At 40.4% G+C, this 21,862-nt stretch overlaps 1 protein-coding gene across 1 annotated transcript in view; it reads left to right on the top strand.

Moving 5' to 3' along the window:
- Syt7 (Synaptotagmin 7) overlaps window positions 1-21,862 on the top strand; it is a 1,421,749-nt gene that overhangs the window by 261,843 nt on the left and 1,138,044 nt on the right. Inside the window, exon 3 of the mRNA XM_067758204.1 lies at window positions 17,161-17,241. Within this exon, the coding sequence (XP_067614305.1) occupies window positions 17,161-17,241 (81 nt within the window). The remainder of the gene's footprint in view (window positions 1-17,160; window positions 17,242-21,862) is intronic.

Raw genomic sequence — 21,862 nt, 5'->3', positions numbered from 1 at the left:
AGAAATGGAGAATGGCCAAGGTGGTCCCGCTACTAAAGCCTGGTAAACCAGCTAACATAGGAGAGTCGTATCGTCCGATATCTCTCCTATCGCCAGTAGCAAAGACGCTCGAAGCCATTTTGCTCCCTTATTTCCAAACAAATTTGCAACTAGCCTCCCATCAGCATGGCTTCAGAAAACTCCATAGCACTACCTCCGCGCTAAATGCCATCAGCACACAGATAAATTGCGGTTTAAATCAAAACCCCCACCATAGAACAGTACTCGTAGCGCTAGACCTATCAAAAGCTTTTGATACGGTCAACCATGGCTCGTTACTGCAAGACCTGGAAGGGTCTACCCTTCCCCTTTGTCTTAAAAGGTGGACCGCAAATTATCTGGGTGGTCGGCAGGCATCGGTGCTATTCAGAAACGAAACATCAAAGCCAAGGAGAATTAAACAAGGGGTGCCACAGGGTGGTGTCCTATCCCCACTTTTGTTTAATTTCTACATATCTAAGCTACCTTCACCACCGGAAGGAGTCACAATCGTTTCCTACGCCGATGACTGCACAGTAATGGCCACAGGCCCAGGCCCACAGATCGATGAGCTATGCAATAAAATAAACGGCTACCTCCCTGATCTCTCCAGTTTTTTCGCCTCGCGAAACCTGGCATTATCACCGATTAAATCTTCCGCGACCTTATTTACAACATGGACGTCCCAAATGTCGACCATTTTGAACATCCACGTCGATGGCTCTACGCTACCGACTGTCCTACACCCCAAAATCTTGGGTGTGACGTTTGATCAGGATCTACATTTTGGTGAGCACGCAGCCGCAATTGTTCCGAGAATTCAGAGCCGTAACAAAATCCTCAAATCCCTTGCTGGCAGTACCTGGGGAAAAGATAAAGAAACGCTCATGACTACATACAAAGCAATTAGCCAGCCGATTACGTGCTACGCGTCACCCATATGGTCGCCAAGCCTAAAAATTACCCACTGGAAGAAGCTACAGGCCTGCCAAAATACTGCTCTCAGAATTGCCACGGGCTGTCTTCTTATGTCCCCAGAACACCATCTACATAATGAGGCGAGAATACTCCCCATCAGGGAAAGAAACGAGATGCTGACCAAACAGTTCCTGTTGAATACCCAGAAACCTGGGCATCCCAACAGACATCTGATTGACGAGCCAGCACCGCCTAGGGGCTTAAGGAGTCATCTCCGTAAGCATTTTGAGGAAATACGGCATCTGAGAACACAGCCGTATGTAGCGAAAAAACATAAGCAGGTCCTTGGTGAACTCCACAAACAGGCGTCGGACCTTTATGCCGGGAATTGCCCGGTGAACCCAGTACTCAAAGTAAAGTATCCAAAACTTGCGGAAGAGGAACGCATACTCCCCGGGGAAACGCGTGTCACTCTGGCTCAACTTAGTTCTGGATACTGTAACAGGTTAAACTCTTACCTATCCAGAATCAACCCCGACATACAAAATGTATGCCCCGCTTGCAATGTGTCCCCACATGACACCAACCATCTCTTTAATTGTAATGTGGAACCAACGCCTCTAACACCCCTTTCCCTATGGTCCACCCCTGTTGAAACAGCAAGTTTCCTTGGACTCCCGTTAGAGGATATTGATGACAGTTTGTGATCGGTCGCGTCTGTTAGGTGGGGCGAAGCACTGCTACAACAACAACAACAACAATACCAAAGAAATAGCACTTAATACACTACAAGCTTAAATCATTAATTTCCAGGACATATGTAACTCACTTAAACTATCATTTAATTTCTCAAAAAAAAAAAAAAATCATGTACATGACATCTGGTAAAAAACAATCTTTCAATCTTAATATACAGAATACTCCAATTGAACGGGCATATGAAATAAAAATTTTAGGTAGAGTTATGAATTTTAGATCCACTGTCAAAGATCATGTCAACAAAACAAAAAAAGAAGTGCATAAAGCAGTAAACCTTATATCAAAGCTAACTACAATCAAGGCAGGCCTAAGTCCAAAATATAGCGGAAACTTCTACAATGCCTTTGTCCGAACAAAGATTGAGTATGGATGTACTACCTTTGCAAATGCGCCTAAAGGCTACAATTCAAAACTTCAAACAATTTCTAACGAAACTCTAATAATGTGCTTAGGAGTACCTCCCAGTACTCCAAATCATAGTAGATATGTATTGGCAGGAGAACTACCGTCTTTGATAAGAGCTTAATGGTTGACAGCAAAGGAGCTAACCAAACAATGGTTTATTAATGACTCACTCATATCTCAACTCCAAAATAACCCGGAAATAAACTCTAGTTACAGCTACATATACAATAAATTCCAAGATATGTTTGATAAAATAGACACAAACATCACATTCCATAGACACAGTAGCCTACACCTGTTAAGCACGAACTTTGACAGCTCAAAGAATCAATATTCTAAAGAACAAGTTAAAGCTATGTACAATGAAATAAAGACAGACTTACACAACAAAGGCTTTTTTATTCTTGCAACGGATGCTTCTGTTACAGACAGCAGCATAGACTGCAGCATACCTTACACATACAAAAATTTATCGTACTTATACAGGCTCGATGATAAATACTCATCTAATTTTGGGGAACTGGCAGCCATCAAACAAGCGATAAAAATTGCAGCAATGGAAAAATATAAGAAATTGGCCATCTTCACAGACAGCCTATCCTCAATATTACAATGCACTAAAAAAGAAAACAACTAATAATTTCATAGTTGTTGAGATTCATAATAAATTGAATAGCTCAAACCTTGATGAGATCCAAATTATTTGGACGCCCAGCCATGTTGGAATTTCGTTTAATGAGAAGGCGGATCTTGCTGCTACAAGAGGGGCAGCTATAGAAACTGTTCTCACACCACAAGAAGCTCTAATAAAAATAAATCAAATTTTAACAAATGAATGGAACAACGAATTTAAAACAATAAGTATCTCCAAAGGTACTTATTTTGCAACAATATTTTCTGACACGTATCAGAAGTCTTGGTACAATAATAAGCAAATTCATATGGATCCATATGAAATTAAGCTTATTAATAGACTCATAATAGGACGCACGTACTGCAAACAATATTTAAGCAGTTTCAGGCATGATGTGTCTGAACAATGTTCATTTTGCACCTCCATATATACGCCAGAGCATCTTATTTTTGAATGCACTAAGTTTGACACGCTGCGAAACAATTATAATATTTTTAGAAATTCCACATCCTTGTAAGATTTACTTAAATCAAAAAGTATAAAAATATATGAAGATCTTGTAAAATTTATACGTGAGGCACAGCTTTTTAACAAGTTACAAGGTGTGGTTAATAACCAACTCATAAAATTTTTAAGTATTAGATTTAGTATCAAATCACAGATTTTCTTTTCTCGCTTTACATACATACAAATATAAAATATAAATACACAATGTAAATATATATAAACATACATCTAAATGTAATGTAACCAAGAATGTAAGTCATAATTAATATCAAAATGAAGCAATCTTAATATATAAAAAACACGTGTCATACAATTGAGGCCAATGGACTCCTAAACTACTGAACCGATTTTGAATTTGTTTTGCACCCCGTGTGTATTTTGATCTAACTTGGAATATAGAATAGGTGACTGGGTGACTAGGGTCTCGAGATATAGGCCAAAACGTGGGCCCGAGTACCCCCCGAGTGTGTTTATAGTATGGATATCAAATGAAAGCTGTTGGTGAGTGCTTTAGCAGAGGGTAATTTTCATATCCCTGGGTGACTAGGGTCTCGAGATATAGGCCAAAACGTGGACCCGTGTACCCCAAGAATGTCTTTATAGAATGAAAGCTGGGGATGAGTGCTTTAGCAGAGGGTAATTTTCATACCCCTGGGCGACTAGGGTCTCGAGATATAGGCCAAAACGTAGGCCAATAAATGCCTAGGCAGTGTTTATACAATATTGATATCAAATGAAAGCTGTTCATGAGTGCTTTAGTACAGAGTAATATATTATCCCGAGACGGACTTGACTGGGATTAGGAATAGGACTGGGACTGAGACTCGGGGTGGGACTGGAATAAAATACATAATACCCTCTGTGACAGGCAATAAGGGATGCAGAAGAATAAGAGGAAATTGAGAGAAGAAAAAAAAGATAAGGAAAAGGAGATTGAGAAAGAGATAGAATGAGACGAAGATGGAGATAGATGAAGCGAAAAAGGCTGAGGAAGGAGTGAATAAAAGGATTAGGAAAAAGCGAAGAGGGGGGAGGGGAGATTCAGACGGAAAAAGCTTATTAAAATGTATGCAGATAGGCCAAATTTAGGGCAAGACAACGTCTGCCGGGTCTTCTAGTTTGAGTATAAAGACTATTAAAAATCAATGTAATGGTTTTTTGGCAATATAAGCAACTCTACAACAATCTTATCGCATGGTGTGTAAGGTGCTCTCACAAACATCTTAACCAACCAGCTGTATTCAGATGAATACGGACAAATGCACGAAAAAAAAAAATAGAATCTTAACCTATTATCATGTCTATCTGAAAAAACGCAGTTCGTCTTGTTTGTAAATATACAAACGTAAATATTACATACTTACATATGTACTTACAAACTGTTTTGATAACGCGCCAATTATAAGAAACGCGTCCCTATTATCCTAAATAAACAATGACAAACAATAGCATTAGTGTTAAAGCAAACGATCGTATCTTACTTATAATTTCTGGTGGCGACGTATTTCTTGTGTGTCTCACATTCTCTGATAAGAAATACGTTTACGTTATCTAGTGCAGGGGTCACCATTTAGTTGAATAATTATTGGCGCCACTTCACAAGTACCTATTATTATTCTCTTTCGTCTTCGTTCGGCTTTAGTTGTCGCTGAACAAGCAGAGTAGCAACATCGGATGAGGCTATTGTTTATTTGCGCATTTGCGAGAAGATACTTTGCAAACAAATACTCATGCGCAGAATGTTTCAATGGTTTCATGGTAACAATTTAGTTTGTTTAAATTTTTCCTTAGACTCAAGCAATAAAGTAGTATTTAAATGACATATTTACGAAACACTTTTTGTGTGTTAACAAACAAGCGTGCATACGTCCTACCTCATTGATTTTTCATCAACAACTAAACCACTACCAAAAAGATGATTTTATTATGACTTAAGCGGGGATTGCCCTCATTGCTTTAAATGTATGAAAATATTTATTTGAAGCAATTTTAATGTATAACTTATTTAATAGTTTGGGAAAAATTTAAACAACGTGACATCAGGACGGACAATGCGACAGCTGTTTCAATTATACCTTGTAAATCTCTTCAAAGCCTTTTTCTCCCGGGAGTGGGATTTTAACCCGCACTCCTACGATGGTTGAAGTGTTACAAACGCATTCAGCCACGTCATGCCTTTTACTCAACCAGCCACAGTTTAAATTTTGGCGACCCTTGTTGTTGTTGTAGCAGTGCTTGATCTAGTGTTATATACATATGTATGACGGATGCATGCATGTGCGCATGTACATTAATGCATATTACATAAATACTTAATAGTAAAGACTGCACAAAGAGATAATCACTAACTAATAGCGTTTTCTTTTCTGAAATAAATTGTTGCCTAAGTAAATGGTACAGCCTTAATAGAGTTACTCGTACCCCAGAAAATTTTCAACATTTGTAGTGCATACAAAGAACATTTCAACTCACCATATTCACTCATATTAACAGAGTATATGTGGAAGTTAAGAGCGAATTGAGAGTTTCACAGAGTTCACTGCCACACAGTGCACGGACTTTACCACTTTACTGGTAGGTCAACCAACATTTTAGCACATTTTCATTTTCTACCACTTCTACCACCAAAGCCCAAAAATCTACCAACATTTCAATATATTCGCATTGCAACCAAATACTGCGATCATTAGGTAAACATTTTTAATTGCCGAGCAAATCCAAATAACATTAAGAGATGACACTAACCAATCAGTTTCTTGTGAATAATTTTGAACGAAAATAAAAAAAGGTTTAAGTAAACGATAACATGCCGAAGTCATTATTTTGTGGCGGTATTTTTGGTACATTGGAAAATTGTTGTTGTAATTAGACATTTCGGTAAATTTTCGTTAGTATTTCAAGCTCAAAATACAGGAAAAAAGCAAGTGTCATATAGGCATAAACGATGGATATACAAATCTACATGTATTTTCCTGTTTTGTTTACAAGTGTTTTTAAAGTGTTATTTCCTTGAAATGTGTTTTATTTGTTTTACAATAAATTATGAATTGTTTTGTACAAATATAAACTGTAGATATTGTTTTCCTGGAAAAACTCTACCAACTTCTACCACTATTTTAATTTTTCGTTCACCAACATTTTCTTTTTAAAAGTCCGTGCACTGCTGCCACACCGCCATTTTATACAGCGTAAAAGTGTAACGCTTTTGCGTTGCGAGCAGGAAGCAATTTTCACAAAAGAACGAAATACCCCGTAAAGGCGTTGCCTGTTTTTTAGAATACAACAACAACCCTTGCGCGGCGTACAAAAAGCGTAACTCTTTAGCCAGAAAAGAAAACACTATAAGAGTTTACCAATTAAAAGTGCGTGTACACTAAGCGACGCGACACGTAGCGACATGATTCACAAAATATTCGTGGCATTTTTTCCTAATTGGTCAACTTGGTCGTGCGTGTCGTCCGACTATCGCTATGTGTGCATATTTCCATAGCAATATATGCAAAGAATATTTTGTCGCTTAGTGTGTACGCTCTCTAAATGGTGAAAGATTTTACAAATAAAGTTAGTCATTCTGTGCACTGAACCTCTCATATACTGATTTTAAAAACACTCAAACTAAATTGCGGAATATTATTTTAATTATTATGTTTATCTCTGACAGGTGCTACATTTACATGTGTTCGACTATGATCGGTTCTCCCGTGATGACTCAATTGGTGAAGTTTTTCTTCCGCTTTGTCAGGTAAATAGACTTGTTTGTCTTTTTTTACACAAATGCAGGCAAATTCTCCCATACAGAACTCTTCGGAACCAGAAATTAAGTTATTCATCTGAAAATTCAATATACTTAAACAAAAACATTTTGTTTCAGTTTGTTTTTGAGCTACTTTGGGACGTCTTCGCAAATATTCGTCAATATAAATATAAAATAATTTTCTAATCGAGGCCGCCTCTTGTAAGTAATCTGGCAAAACTCCGAGAGTATATCTGAAAAGCTTCCCAGTGAAAATTCATCTGCCTTGCAGATGCCGTTCGTAGCCAATATAAAACATGTAGGTAAGCGTCGTGCAAAGTGGAAGAGAAGCTCGGTCTAAATCTACTCGGAGGTAAATCGCGCCAACTATTTATATATGTATTATAAAGTTTTGAGAAGAGTTCGAAACCGACCATAACATCCTTCTTTTTTGGTACTTTCATATGAACTGTAGTTAGTAATTGTTAAGGGGAGCTGGCAACACAAAATTTACCTTCCTTTTCGTCTTGTGGGATGTAGCTGTGGTAGCGATGATGGTGGTTGTGAGATGGCGCTTTGATGTTGGTGGCGGTGGCTCCTGGGCTGGATAATATCGCGTTCAGTTTGTCTGCAGCGGGTTCGGCAAGAATTGCATCAAAGCTAACTTATGCTTTATTTCTATTATTATAGCGGCCGTATAAATATCGCATATAACGTTGGTTCACAGCTAGAAAATAAGGCTGTTAAAACTTAGGACTTCACTTCACCTACAACTTAATAGTCCAGATTCGTCAAGAGTTATGCTACATAGAAAAAGTTAGTAATGTTCAACGAGGATTCTTATACCTATTTTCACACAATAATTGTTTCTTTTCCGTTATGACATCTCACCAAATCAAATAAACAAGGCTGTGAAACTATTTCTTTTAATATATTATTTTTAAAAGGAGACTTTACAAGTTTTCGTGTCACACCGAATGGATATAAAATTCGAATAATAAGAAAAAATGAAAATGTCAAAACATTGTATATACATACATGTCAACCAATGGTTGGGGTTGCCAGAGGGGCGAAATATGTTCAAGCATTCATTTACAATTCCATAAGTGCTAATCCGAGTTTAACATGAGTGTTACGTATAATGGTTATACGTATTCTAAGTAATTCATGAGTAGTTCAAATATAATATAAAAGTATAAAATATGTAATAAAGTATATATTTCGATGTATAATTATTCATAAATATACGTTTAAATTCAAAATAGGTTTAAATTCAATAGAACATATGCAATAATACATATTGAAGCGTGTAATAATTAAAAATTGTTTATAAATCCAATGTTCTTAAAATAAAATGGTTGGCTGTTGGCGACCACGACAGTCGCTCAAACATCGTCCCCGCCTTAGGCGCGTTCAGCGGCTAGAGCCTCTTGCAGCTCTTGAAGAGTCCGTAAAGCATCGCATACGAGGAGGTCTGACACCTTTCCCCTAAAAGCGGCAGTCTGCAGCCCTTGAGCAGTGCACCGAACGGTGCGTCGAGCGGCAGTAGATGCTTGGCGACCAGGCCGGGGTGCCTGGGTGTGACGCGGGATGCTCGTGGTTGCATCCCGTCGATGCAACAGAGAGCGATGTCGTAAGCCGCAAGTTCGGCAGCGATCATGTGAGCTGCATTCATCTGTGTCGTGCGATAGCGCTAAGCAATTTAGGCAGAATTTATGCGCCCTCGCAAGAATCCATAGTTGTGGCGGCTTCAGTTTCTTGAAGACGCTGCAATGCGAAGAGCGTGGGTTTGTCTGCATACGCTGCATCGTCGGTAGTCGGTTTGCAGCGGTGGGCTGCGCGCGACCACTGCTGACCGCAAGGAATTTCAGGGTGCCCGTTGCTGATCGCGATCCTTGACAATTTGTAAGTATAGTTGTAAATGCCTTTTAGGTGAGAGAAATGTTAAGGCAGGAAGTTTCAGTTGGCATTATGTTGCGAAATGGGACTATTAGTGACGGTGATGTGGTAAGAGAGGGCAGAGGTGGTTTGAGAGTAGCTACGAATTCTCCGGGTTTGCCCGAGATGGTGGGCTTTCAGTCTGAGGGAGGAAACAGAACTTAGCAAGTGGTCGTGTGAGGGTGCCGGTTTGCGTACGAACGTCAACAACAAGGATATGACCGTCGGGTCCTGAATGTATTTTTTCAATACGTCCAAGGCGCTATTCAGTCGGGGGAAGTGAGTCGTCGTGAATGCAGACACACTCACCGACCTTGGGTTCGGGTTGTGGATTTTTCCACTTCTGCCTTTTCTGGAGATCCTTTAGGTAGTCTTCTTTCCACCTTTTGCTGAATTGGTGATGGATGCTTTTCACCCTTTCCCAACGGTTCATAAGGGACAAATCTGCATGGTCCATTTCCGGGATGGTCAGGAGAGGGCAGCCTCTGAGGAAGTGGCCGGGGGTGAGAGCAGTGAAGTCGGAGGGGTCTTGAGATAGAGGTGAAACCGGGCGAGAGTTTAAGGCGGCTTCTATTCTTACCAAAGAGGGTGGTAAATTCTTCAAATGTGAAGGCTTGAGTTCCTGTAGTCCTTTTAAAATGGAATTGGAAGCTTTTTACTGCGGCCTCCCATAGACCCCCCAATATGGGGAGCACCAAAGAAAATAAACTGCCAGTTAATACCTTGAGGGGAGTATTTCTGGATGACTTCTTGGGAGGCGGTTTTCAGAAAGTCGACAAATTCCTTTTCGGTTACCCTTTTGGCTCCTATAAACCTTGTTCCATTATCGCTCATCATTTTTGCTGGGTATCCGCGACGTCCGACGAAGCGAGCGAACGCTGCGAGAAAAGCGTTAGTTGTTAGATCGGAGCACAACTCAAGGTGGACAGCTTTTGTAGTGAAACATACAAAAACGGCCACGTAACCTTTTAGTGGGGTGTGAGACCTTAGCATAGAGGCTTTTACATGAAAATGCCCCGCAAAGTCAACACCGGTTGTAGTAAAAGGCGGAGGATAAGTGCACCGTTCCAGGGGCAACGCTGCCACGATTTGCAAGCGCATCTGCTGCTTATGGAGGGTACAGGTCTTACATTGGAGTATGCATTTCTTTATAAGGGGTTTGAGCCGCGTGATATAGACTTCCTGTCTTAGGCATTGTTGCAAGGGGCGTGCCTCGGCGTGGAGAAAGAGCTCATGCTGGAATTTAACATAGAGAGTGGCGAATCGTTATTTTTCCGGGATGATGATAGCATGTCGTTCATTAAACATCATGGTCGAATGGGCTAATCTCTCATTCACCCGAAGCAGGCCATCTTTGTAGAGATATGAACCAAGTACCAATAGGGGGCTTCGTTTGCCTATCACCTTGGAGTTTTCTAAACATGCCTTTTCATGGGAAAAGAACCGGGTTTTCGTCAAGGCTATAATTTTCCATTTCACTTTATGGAGATCATCGTAAGAGAGAGTGGAGGACGCGGAACGTGTGCCTCCTGTTCGATGAGTCAGGTTGCGGACGAATTTTAAGACATATGCCCTTAACCTAAGGGCTCGTGTAAAAGAGGAGAATCGGTCGATAAAATCCCGTTCATCTTCCGTGGCGAGTAGAGCTTCGACTCGGCGTACCTCCGATGGGTTGGTGTTTCGTATAATGCGTTTTGGCCAGGCTTCCGGGGGCAAAGTCAGCCACTCAGGGCCATTGCACCATAACGGAGAACTAGCCAATTCGATGGATTTACATCCTCGAGTGCCCAGTTCCGCTGGGTTGCCGCGCGTGCCGACATGTTTCCATGACGCATTGCCGACTAGACCCATTATTTCAGCGGTGCGGTTAGAGACAAAGGTATTCCAATTATGGGGGGTTTTACCAGCCATGCTAGAACTATTTCCGAGTCAGACCACGGTGTTACTTTTGTAATCGAGAGGTTGAGGTTTGACTGCACTACAGCGACGAGACGTGCCAAAAGAAGAGCCGCGAAGGCTGGAAGTGGGAAGGGGTGCAACTTTACCCTCAAAAACCAAGAGAAGAGAGGAGATACTGCTATCGTGAGTTGTCCGAACATATATATTGGCGCTGTATGCCTTTTCTACTTGCTGGTTGGGGTTATAGTTGACCCATCGGGCGATCTTAATGTTCGAGATACCGTATACATTTTTTGTGAATTGCGACCACTTTATGAGACGGAGGGGTTTGACTTCTTCATCCCAGTCGGCTCCGTCTATCCACAACTCTTTGAGGAGAATCTTTGCTTCAATCATTATCGGCGTAAGCCACCCTACGGGGTCAAAAAGTTTAGCTACAGAGGAGAGGATCTGACGCTTTGTCCTAGCTGACGACAGGGGTATAGAGTCGACTGTTTACGAGAAGGTGTCGGTGAGGGCGTTCCATTGAATGCCGAGAGTTTTGGCGTTACTTGTTTTCTCGAACTCTAGGAGATTTGTGTCGAGCAAGTCCTCTTTGTCGATATCCTTTAGAATACTAGGGTGCTTGGCCGTTATTTTTCGTAATGAAAATCCTGCTGAACCGAGCGCTTGGATGACTTGAGAGAGAGACTGTTCAGCCGACAGAATATCATGGCTACCAGAGAGAATGTCATCTACATACGTTTCTTTGGTCAATACAGGGACTGCTTTGGGGAAAGTTTCTTCTACATCTTTGGCCAGTTGGTGAAGAGTACGTATGGCGAGGTAGGGGGCACAGTTCACACCAGATGTGATTGTTTTCAGACGATAGTCTTTTATAGGGTCGCTCGGAGATGAGCGAAAGACGATCCTCTGATAGTCTCTGTCGTCTTCATGCATTATGATTTGACGATATATTTTTTCGACGTCTCTGTTAAAAAGAAACTGGTATGTCCTCCATTTGAGAATAAGGAGCATCAGATCCGGTGGGAGGGTAGGTCCGGTATAGAGAACATCATTTAGGGAGTACCCTGATGCTGATTTCTTCGAGGCGTTAAATACGACCCTTACCTTGGTGGTTTTTTTCTCGTGCTTTATAACCGCATGATGGGGGAGATAAAAAGAGGCGCATTTGCCTTCGTGGAACTTTTCATGGGAACCCGTTTCGTCCATATGATCGAGGGTGATGTATTCTTCTAATACAATATCATACAGGTCCTTGAGATTTCCTTTCTGGGGAGAGTTTTTTCCATCCCTAAGAATTGGCTGAGGGTAGAGGGGCGCGAATTGGATAAGGGGATCGCATCAGGGAAGCTAGGCTTAAAGGGGAGCCTGACCACATAACGTCCATTATCAGCGCGGGTAGCTGTGTCTGTGTAATAACTTTCACAAAACTCATCTTCAGGAGTTTGGAGGAAATTGGTTGACTATTTGCGCTGCCTTTCCTTGGGTTTTGTATCTGAGGTGATACAATTTTTGCGCTTGGGAGAGTTTGGGATGGTTAATGTCAACGGCTGTGAACATGTCACGAAATGAGGACCATTTTTCATAACCAACGTAAAATATTTCGGTATCGCAGGGAGGGATTTTTAGCGAAATACCGGAGTTGTCAGATGTAGATGGTGTGACGGTAGGGGGCGCGGGGCATTTGCTTGTTTAAGCAACTGAAGCTGGTCTTCGATCTGGACTTTTTTGTCTTCATACGCTATGAGCCAGGACCTGTATTTGCTATTATAGATGTTGGAAAATCTTCGGGCAGGTCCTGATCTGGGGTTTCGACAATGTTATCGAAGACGTGTTGGACTCTATTCCAGAATTTTTCTATGTTTGATTTTTTTATGTTAAGTGAGGACTCAGTATTGTCTTGAAGGGACATCGACCTGAACCGAGCAAAATATTCCATGAAATTGTCCGTTTCGGATATAAATTTTTTGGGGGCAGACGTGAGTTTAAATCTTTTAACTCCTTGAGTTTTGGAGCCACTTTGTCTCGTTTAATCGTCACTCATTTTTGAGCTTATTTTATGACGCTTACGAATGAGAATTAACAAAAATTTAACTTCAGAGAGAAAACACTTTTTTTTTTTTTAATAGAGAGTATTTTTTTTAACTATGTGAAATAGTTACGTTATATAGCAAGAGAGAATAATTTTCAAAACCAAAAAAAAGTGTTTAAGTTAAATTTATTTGAGGGTGAGACTGAGCAAATTTGACCACTGAGCTGCGTTTGCACTATATTTAATATATTCAATATGTATATTTGGGTGGTTTAAATATACGTGGGAAAGTAATAAGATATATATATATATATATATACGTATAAACAAGTATCTATAGGTAAATTATTATAATTTTGATACGGGAAATTAATTCGTATGAGATTATTTTAAAATATTTTGTATTTTCGGTGTGACTTAGAGGTGTCTTATTTAACTTCGCTTTGTTGGAGTGTAGAGGCTTATTAATAGACTCATAATAGGACGCACGTACTGCAAACAATATTTAAGTAGTTTCAGGCATGATGTGTCTGAACAATGTTCATTTTGCCCTCCATATATACGCCAGAGCATCTTATTTTTGAATGCACTAAGTTTGATACGCTGCGAAACAATTATAATATTTTTAGAAATTCCACATCCTTGCAAGATTTACTTAAATCAAAAAGTATAAAAATATATGAAGATCTTGTAAAATTTATACGTGAGGCACAGCTTTTTAACAAGTTACAAGGTTTGGTTAATAACCAACTCATAAAATTTTTAAGTATTAGATTTAGTATCAAATCACAGATTTTCTTTTCTCGCTTTACATACATATAAATATAAAATATAAATACACAATGTAAATATATATAAACATACATCTAAATGTAATGTAACCAAAGAATGTAAGTCATAATTAATATCAAAATGAAGCAATCTTAATATATAAAAAACACGTGTCATACAATTGAGGCCAATGGACTCCTAAACTACTGAACCGATTTTGAATTTGTTTTGCACCCCGTGTGTATTTTGATCTAACTTGGAATATAGAATAGGTGACTGGGTGACTAGGGTCTCGAGATATAGGCCAAAACGTGGGCCCGGGTACCCCCCGAGTGTGTTTATAGTATGGATATCAAATGAAAGCTGTTGGTGAGTGCTTTAGCAGAGGGTAATTTTCATATCCCTGGGTGACTAGGGTCTCGAGATATAGGCCAAAACGTGGACCCGTGTACCCCAAGATTGTCTTTATAGAATGAAAGCTGGGGATGAGAGCTTTAGCAGAGGGTAATTTTCATACCCCTGGGCGACTAGGGTCTCGAGATATAGGCCAAAACGTAGGCCAATAAATGCCTAGGCAGTGTTTATACAATATTGATATCAAATGAAAGCTGTTCATGAGTGCTTTAGTACAGAGTAATATATTATCCCGAGACGGACTTGACTGGGTTTAGGAATAGGACTGGGACTGAGACTCGGGGTGGGACTGGAATAAAATACATAATAACCTCTGTGACAGGCAATAAGGGATGCAGAAAAATAAGAAGAAATTGAGAGAAGAAAAAAAAGATAAGGAGAAGGAGATTGAGAAAGAGATAGAATGAGACGAAGATGGAGATAGATGAAGCGAAAAAGACTGAGGAAGGAGTGAATAAAAGGATTAGGAAAAAGCGAAGAGGGGGGAGGGGAGATTCAGACGGAAAAAGCTTATTAAAATGTATACAGATAGGCCAAATTTAGGGCAAGACAACGTCTGCCGGGTCTTCTAGTTTGAGTATAAAGACTATTAAACAGAAAAAATCAATGTAATGGTTTTTTGGCAATATAAGCAACTCTACAACAATCTTATCGCATGGTGTGTAAGGTGCTCTCACAAACATCTTAACAAACCAGCTGTATTCAGATGAATACGGACAAATGCACGAAAAAAAAATAGAAACTTAACCTATTATCATGTCTATCTGAACGAACGCAGTTCGTCTTGTTTGTAAATATACAAACGTAAATATTACATACTTACATATGTACTTACAAACTGTTTTGATAACGCGCCAATTATAAGAAACGCGTCCCTATTATCCTAAATAAACAATGACAAACAATAGCATTAGTGTTAAAGCAAACGATCATATCTTACTTATCATTTCTGGTGGCGACGTATTTCTTGTGTGTCTCACATTCTCTGATAAGAAATACGTTTACGTTATCTAGTGCAGGGGTCACCATTTAGTTGAATAATTATTGGCGCCACTTCACAAGTACCTATTATTATTCTCTTTCGTCTTCATTCGGCTTTAGCTGTCGCTGAACAAGCAGAGTAGCAACATCGGATGAGGCTATTGTTTATTTGCGCATTTGCGAGAAGATACTTTGCAAACAAACACGCATGCGCAGAATGTTTCAATGGTTTCATGGTAACAATTTATTTTGTTTAAATTTTTCCTTAGACTCAAGCAATAAAGTAGTATTTAAATGACATATTTACGAAACACTTTTTGTGTGTTAACAAACAAGCATGCATACGTCCTACCTCATTGATTTTTCATCAACAACTAAACCACTACCAAAAAGATGATTTTATTATGACTTAAGCGGGGATTGCCCTCATTGCTTTAAATGTATGAAAATATTTATTTGAAGCAATTTTAATGTATAACTTATTTAATAGTTTGGGAAAAATTTAAACAACGTGACATCAGGACGGACAATGCGACAGCTGTTTCAATTATACCTTGTAAATCTCTTCAAAGCCTTTTTCTCCCGGGAGTGGGATTTTAACCCGCACTCCTACAATGGTGGAAGTGTTACAAACGCATTCAGCCACGTCATGCCTTTTACTCAACCAGCCACAGTTTAAATTTTGGCGACCCTTGTTGTTGTTGTTGTTGTTGTAGCAGTGCTTGATCTAGTGTTATATACATATGTATGACGGATGCATGCATGTGCGCATGTACATTAATGTATATTACATATATACTTAATAGTAAAGACTGCACAAAGAGATAATCACTAACTAATAGCGTTTTCTTTTCTGAAATAAATTGTTGCCTAAGTAAATGGTAAAGCCTTAATAGAGTTACTCGTACCCCAGAAAATTTTCAACATTTGTAGTGCATACAAAGAACATTTCAACTCACCATATTCACTCATATTAACAGAGTATATGTGGAACTTAAGAGCGAATTGAGAGTTTCACAGAGTTCACTGCCACACAGTGCACCGACTTTACCACTTTACTGGTAGGTCAACCAACATTTTAGCACATTTTCATTTTCTACCACTTCTACCACCAAAGCCCAAAAATCTACCAACATTTCAATATATTCGCATTGCAACCAAATACTGCGATCATTAGGTAAACATTTTTAATTGCCGAGCAAATCCAAATAACATTAAGAGATGACACTAACCAATCAGTTTCTTGTGAATAATTTTGAACGAAAATAAAAAAAGGTTTAAGTAAACGTTAACATGCCGAAGTCATTATTTTGTGGCGGTATTTTTGGTACATTGGAAAATTGGTGTTGTAATTAGACATTTCGGTAAATTTTCGTTAGTATTTCAAGCTCAAAATACAGGGAAAAAGCAAGTGTCATATAGGCATAAGCGATGGATATACAAATCTACATGTATTTTCCTGTTTTGTTTACAAGTGTTTTTAAAGTGTTATTTCCTTGAAATGTGTTTTATTTGTTTTACAATAAATTATGAATTGTTTTGTACAAATATAAACTGTAGATATTGTTTTCCTGGAAAAACTCTACCAACTTCTACCACTATTTTAATTTTTCGTTCACCAACATTTTCTTTTTAAAAGTCCGTGCACTGCTGCCACACCGCCATTTTATACAGCGTAAAAGTGTAACGCTTTTGCGTTGCGAGCAGGAAGCAATTTTCACAAAAGAACGAAATACCCCGTAAAGGCGTTGCCTGTTTTTTAGAATACAACAACAACCCTTGCGCGGCGTACAAAAAGCGTAACTCTTTAGCCAGAAAAGAAAACACTATAAGAGTTTACCAATTAAAAGTGCGTGTACACTAAGCGACGCGACACGTAGCGACATGATTCACAAAATATTCGTGGCATTTTTTCCTAATTGGTCAACTTGGTCGTGCGTGTCGTCCGACTATCGCTATGTGTGCATATTTCCATAGCAATATATGCAAAGAATATTTTGTCGCTTAGTGTGTACGCTCTCTAAATGGTGAAAGATTTTACAAATAAAGTTAGTCATTCTGTGCACTGAACCTCTCATATACTGATTTTAAAAACACTCAAACTAAATTGCGGAATATTATTTTAATTATTATGTTTATCTCTGACAGGTGCTACATTTACATGTGTTCGACTATGATCGGTTCTCCCGTGATGACTCAATTGGTGAAGTTTTTCTTCCGCTTTGTCAGGTAAATAGACTTGTTTGTCTTTTTTTACACAAATGCAGGCAAATTCTCCCATACAGAACTCTTCGGAACCAGAAATTAAGTTATTCATCTGAAAATTCAATATACTTAAACAAAAACATTTTGTTTCAGTTTGTTTTTGAGCTACTTTGGGACGTCTTCGCAAATATTCGTCAATATAAATATAAAATAATTTTCTAATCGAGGCCGCCTCTTGTAAGTAATCTGGCAAAACTCCGAGAGTATATCTGAAAAGCTTCCCAGTGAAAATTCATCTGCCTTGCAGATGCCGTTCGTAGCCAATATAAAACATGTAGGTAAGCGTCGTGCAAAGTGGAAGAGAAGCTCGGTCTAAATCTACTCGGAGGTAAATCGCGCCAACTATTTATATATGTATTATAAAGTTTTGAGAAGAGTTCGAAACCGACCATAACATCCTTCTTTTTTGGTACTTTCATATGAACTGTAGTTAGTAATTGTTAAGGGGAGCTGGCAACACAAAATTTACCTTCCTTTTCGTCTTGTGGGATGTAGCTGTGGTAGCGATGATGGTGGTTGTGAGATGGCGCTTTGATGTTGGTGGCGGTGGCTCCTGGGCTGGATAATATCGCGTTCAGTTTGTCTGCAGCGGGTTCGGCAAGAATTGCATCAAAGCTAACTTATGCTTTATTTCTATTATTATAGCGGCCGTATAAATATCGCATATAACGTTGGTTCACAGCTAGAAAATAAGGCTGTTAAAACTTAGGACTTCACTTCACCTACAACTTAATAGTCCAGATTCGTCAAGAGTTATGCTACATAGAAAAAGTTAGTAATGTTCAACGAGGATTCTTATACCTATTTTCACACAATAATTGTTTCTTTTCCGTTATGACATCTCACCAAATCAAATAAACAAGGCTGTGAAACTATTTCTTTTAATATATTATTTTTAAAAGGAGACTTTACAAGTTTTCGTGTCACACCGAATGGATATAAAATTCGAATAATAAGAAAAAATGAAAATGTCAAAACATTGTATATACATACATGTCAACCAATGGTTGGGGTTGCCAGAGGGGCGAAATATGTTCAAGCATTCATTTACAATTCCATAAGTGCTAATCCGAGTTTAACATGAGTGTTACGTATAATGGTTATACGTATTCTAAGTAATTCATGAGTAGTTCAAATATAATATAAAAGTATAAAATATGTAATAAAGTATATATTTCGATGTATAATTATTCATAAATATACGTTTAAATTCAAAATAGGTTTAAATTCAATAGAACATATGCAATAATACATATTGAAGCGTGTAATAATTAAAAATTGTTTATAAATCCAATGTTCTTAAAATAAAATGGTTGGCTGTTGGCGACCACGACAGTCGCTCAAACATCGTCCCCGCCTTAGGCGCGTTCAGCGGCTAGAGCCTCTTGCAGCTCTTGAAGAGTCCGTAAAGCATCGCATACGAGGAGGTCTGACACCTTTCCCCTAAAAGCGGCAGTCTGCAGCCCTTGAGCAGTGCACCGAACGGTGCGTCGAGCGGCAGTAGATGCTTGGCGACCAGGCCGGGGTGCCTGGGTGTGACGCGGGATGCTCGTGGTTGCATCCCGTCGATGCAACAGAGAGCGATGTCGTAAGCCGCAAGTTCGGCAGCGATCATGTGAGCTGCATTCATCTGTGTCGTGCGATAGCGCTAAGCAATTTAGGCAGAATTTATGCGCCCTCGCAAGAATCCATAGTTGTGGCGGCTTCAGTTTCTTGAAGACGCTGCAATGCGAAGAGCGTGGGTTTGTCTGCATACGCTGCATCGTCGGTAGTCGGTTTGCAGCGGTGGGCTGCGCGCGACCACTGCTGACCGCAAGGAATTTCAGGGTGCCCGTTGCTGATCGCGATCCTTGACAATTTGTAAGTATAGTTGTAAATGCCTTTTAGGTGAGAGAAATGTTAAGGCAGGAAGTTTCAGTTGGCATTATGTTGCGAAATGGGACTATTAGTGACGGTGATGTGGTAAGAGAGGGCAGAGGTGGTTTGAGAGTAGCTACGAATTCTCCGGGTTTGCCCGAGATGGTGGGCTTTCAGTCTGAGGGAGGAAACAGAACTTAGCAAGTGGTCGTGTGAGGGTGCCGGTTTGCGTACGAACGTCAACAACAAGGATATGACCGTCGGGTCCTGAATGTATTTTTTCAATACGTCCAAGGCGCTATTCAGTCGGGGGAAGTGAGTCGTCGTGAATGCAGACACACTCACCGACCTTGGGTTCGGGTTGTGGATTTTTCCACTTCTGCCTTTTCTGGAGATCCTTTAGGTAGTCTTCTTTCCACCTTTTGCTGAATTGGTGATGGATGCTTTTCACCCTTTCCCAACGGTTCATAAGGGACAAATCTGCATGGTCCATTTCCGGGATGGTCAGGAGAGGGCAGCCTCTGAGGAAGTGGCCGGGGGTGAGAGCAGTGAAGTCGGAGGGGTCTTGAGATAGAGGTGAAACCGGGCGAGAGTTTAAGGCGGCTTCTATTCTTACCAAAGAGGGTGGTAAATTCTTCAAATGTGAAGGCTTGAGTTCCTGTAGTCCTTTTAAAATGGAATTGGAAGCTTTTTACTGCGGCCTCCCATAGACCCCCCAATATGGGGAGCACCAAAGAAAATAAACTGCCAGTTAATACCTTGAGGGGAGTATTTCTGGATGACTTCTTGGGAGGCGGTTTTCAGAAAGTCGACAAATTCCTTTTCGGTTACCCTTTTGGCTCCTATAAACCTTGTTCCATTATCGCTCATCATTTTTGCTGGGTATCCGCGACGTCCGACGAAGCGAGCGAACGCTGCGAGAAAAGCGTTAGTTGTTAGATCGGAGCACAACTCAAGGTGGACAGCTTTTGTAGTGAAACATACAAAAACGGCCACGTAACCTTTTAGTGGGGTGTGAGACCTTAGCATAGAGGCTTTTACATGAAAATGCCCCGCAAAGTCAACACCGGTTGTAGTAAAAGGCGGAGGATAAGTGCACCGTTCCAGGGGCAACGCTGCCACGATTTGCAAGCGCATCTGCTGCTTATGGAGGGTACAGGTCTTACATTGGAGTATGCATTTCTTTATAAGGGGTTTGAGCCGCGTGATATAGACTTCCTGTCTTAGGCATTGTTGCAAGGGGCGTGCCTCGGCGTGGAGAAAGAGCTCATGCTGGAATTTAACATAGAGAGTGGCGAATCGTTATTTTTCCGGGATGATGATAGCATGTCGTTCATTAAACATCATGGTCGAATGGGCTAATCTCTCATTCACCCGAAGCAGGCCATCTTTGTAGAGATATGAACCAAGTACCAATAGGGGGCTTCGTTTGCCTATCACCTTGGAGTTTTCTAAACATGCCTTTTCATGGGAAAAGAACCGGGTTTTCGTCAAGGCTATAATTTTCCATTTCACTTTATGGAGATCATCGTAAGAGAGAGTGGAGGACGCGGAACGTGTGCCTCCTGTTCGATGAGTCAGGTTGCGGACGAATTTTAAGACATATGCCCTTAACCTAAGGGCTCGTGTAAAAGAGGAGAATCGGTCGATAAAATCCCGTTCATCTTCCGTGGCGAGTAGAGCTTCGACTCGGCGTACCTCCGATGGGTTGGTGTTTCGTATAATGCGTTTTGGCCAGGCTTCCGGGGGCAAAGTCAGCCACTCAGGGCCATTGCACCATAACGGAGAACTAGCCAATTCGATGGATTTACATCCTCGAGTGCCCAGTTCCGCTGGGTTGCCGCGCGTGCCGACATGTTTCCATGACGCATTGCCGACTAGACCCATTATTTCAGCGGTGCGGTTAGAGACAAAGGTATTCCAATTATGGGGGGTTTTACCAGCCATGCTAGAACTATTTCCGAGTCAGACCACGGTGTTACTTTTGTAATCGAGAGGTTGAGGTTTGACTGCACTACAGCGACGAGACGTGCCAAAAGAAGAGCCGCGAAGGCTGGAAGTGGGAAGGGGTGCAACTTTACCCTCAAAAACCAAGAGAAGAGAGGAGATACTGCTATCGTGAGTTGTCCGAACATATATATTGGCGCTGTATGCCTTTTCTACTTGCTGGTTGGGGTTATAGTTGACCCATCGGGCGATCTTAATGTTCGAGATACCGTATACATTTTTTGTGAATTGCGACCACTTTATGAGACGGAGGGGTTTGACTTCTTCATCCCAGTCGGCTCCGTCTATCCACAACTCTTTGAGGAGAATCTTTGCTTCAATCATTATCGGCGTAAGCCACCCTACGGGGTCAAAAAGTTTAGCTACAGAGGAGAGGATCTGACGCTTTGTCCTAGCTGACGACAGGGGTATAGAGTCGACTGTTTACGAGAAGGTGTCGGTGAGGGCGTTCCATTGAATGCCGAGAGTTTTGGCGTTACTTGTTTTCTCGAACTCTAGGAGATTTGTGTCGAGCAAGTCCTCTTTGTCGATATCCTTTAGAATACTAGGGTGCTTGGCCGTTATTTTTCGTAATGAAAATCCTGCTGAACCGAGCGCTTGGATGACTTGAGAGAGAGACTGTTCAGCCGACAGAATATCATGGCTACCAGAGAGAATGTCATCTACATACGTTTCTTTGGTCAATACAGGGACTGCTTTGGGGAAAGTTTCTTCTACATCT

The sequence above is a fragment of the Eurosta solidaginis genome, chromosome X (assembly GCF_040869045.1).
Source record: "Eurosta solidaginis isolate ZX-2024a chromosome X, ASM4086904v1, whole genome shotgun sequence".
Taxonomy (NCBI): domain Eukaryota; kingdom Metazoa; phylum Arthropoda; class Insecta; order Diptera; family Tephritidae; genus Eurosta; species Eurosta solidaginis.
Note: the sequence above shows the minus strand (reverse complement) of the source record. Positions and strands in the feature narration are given on the sequence as shown.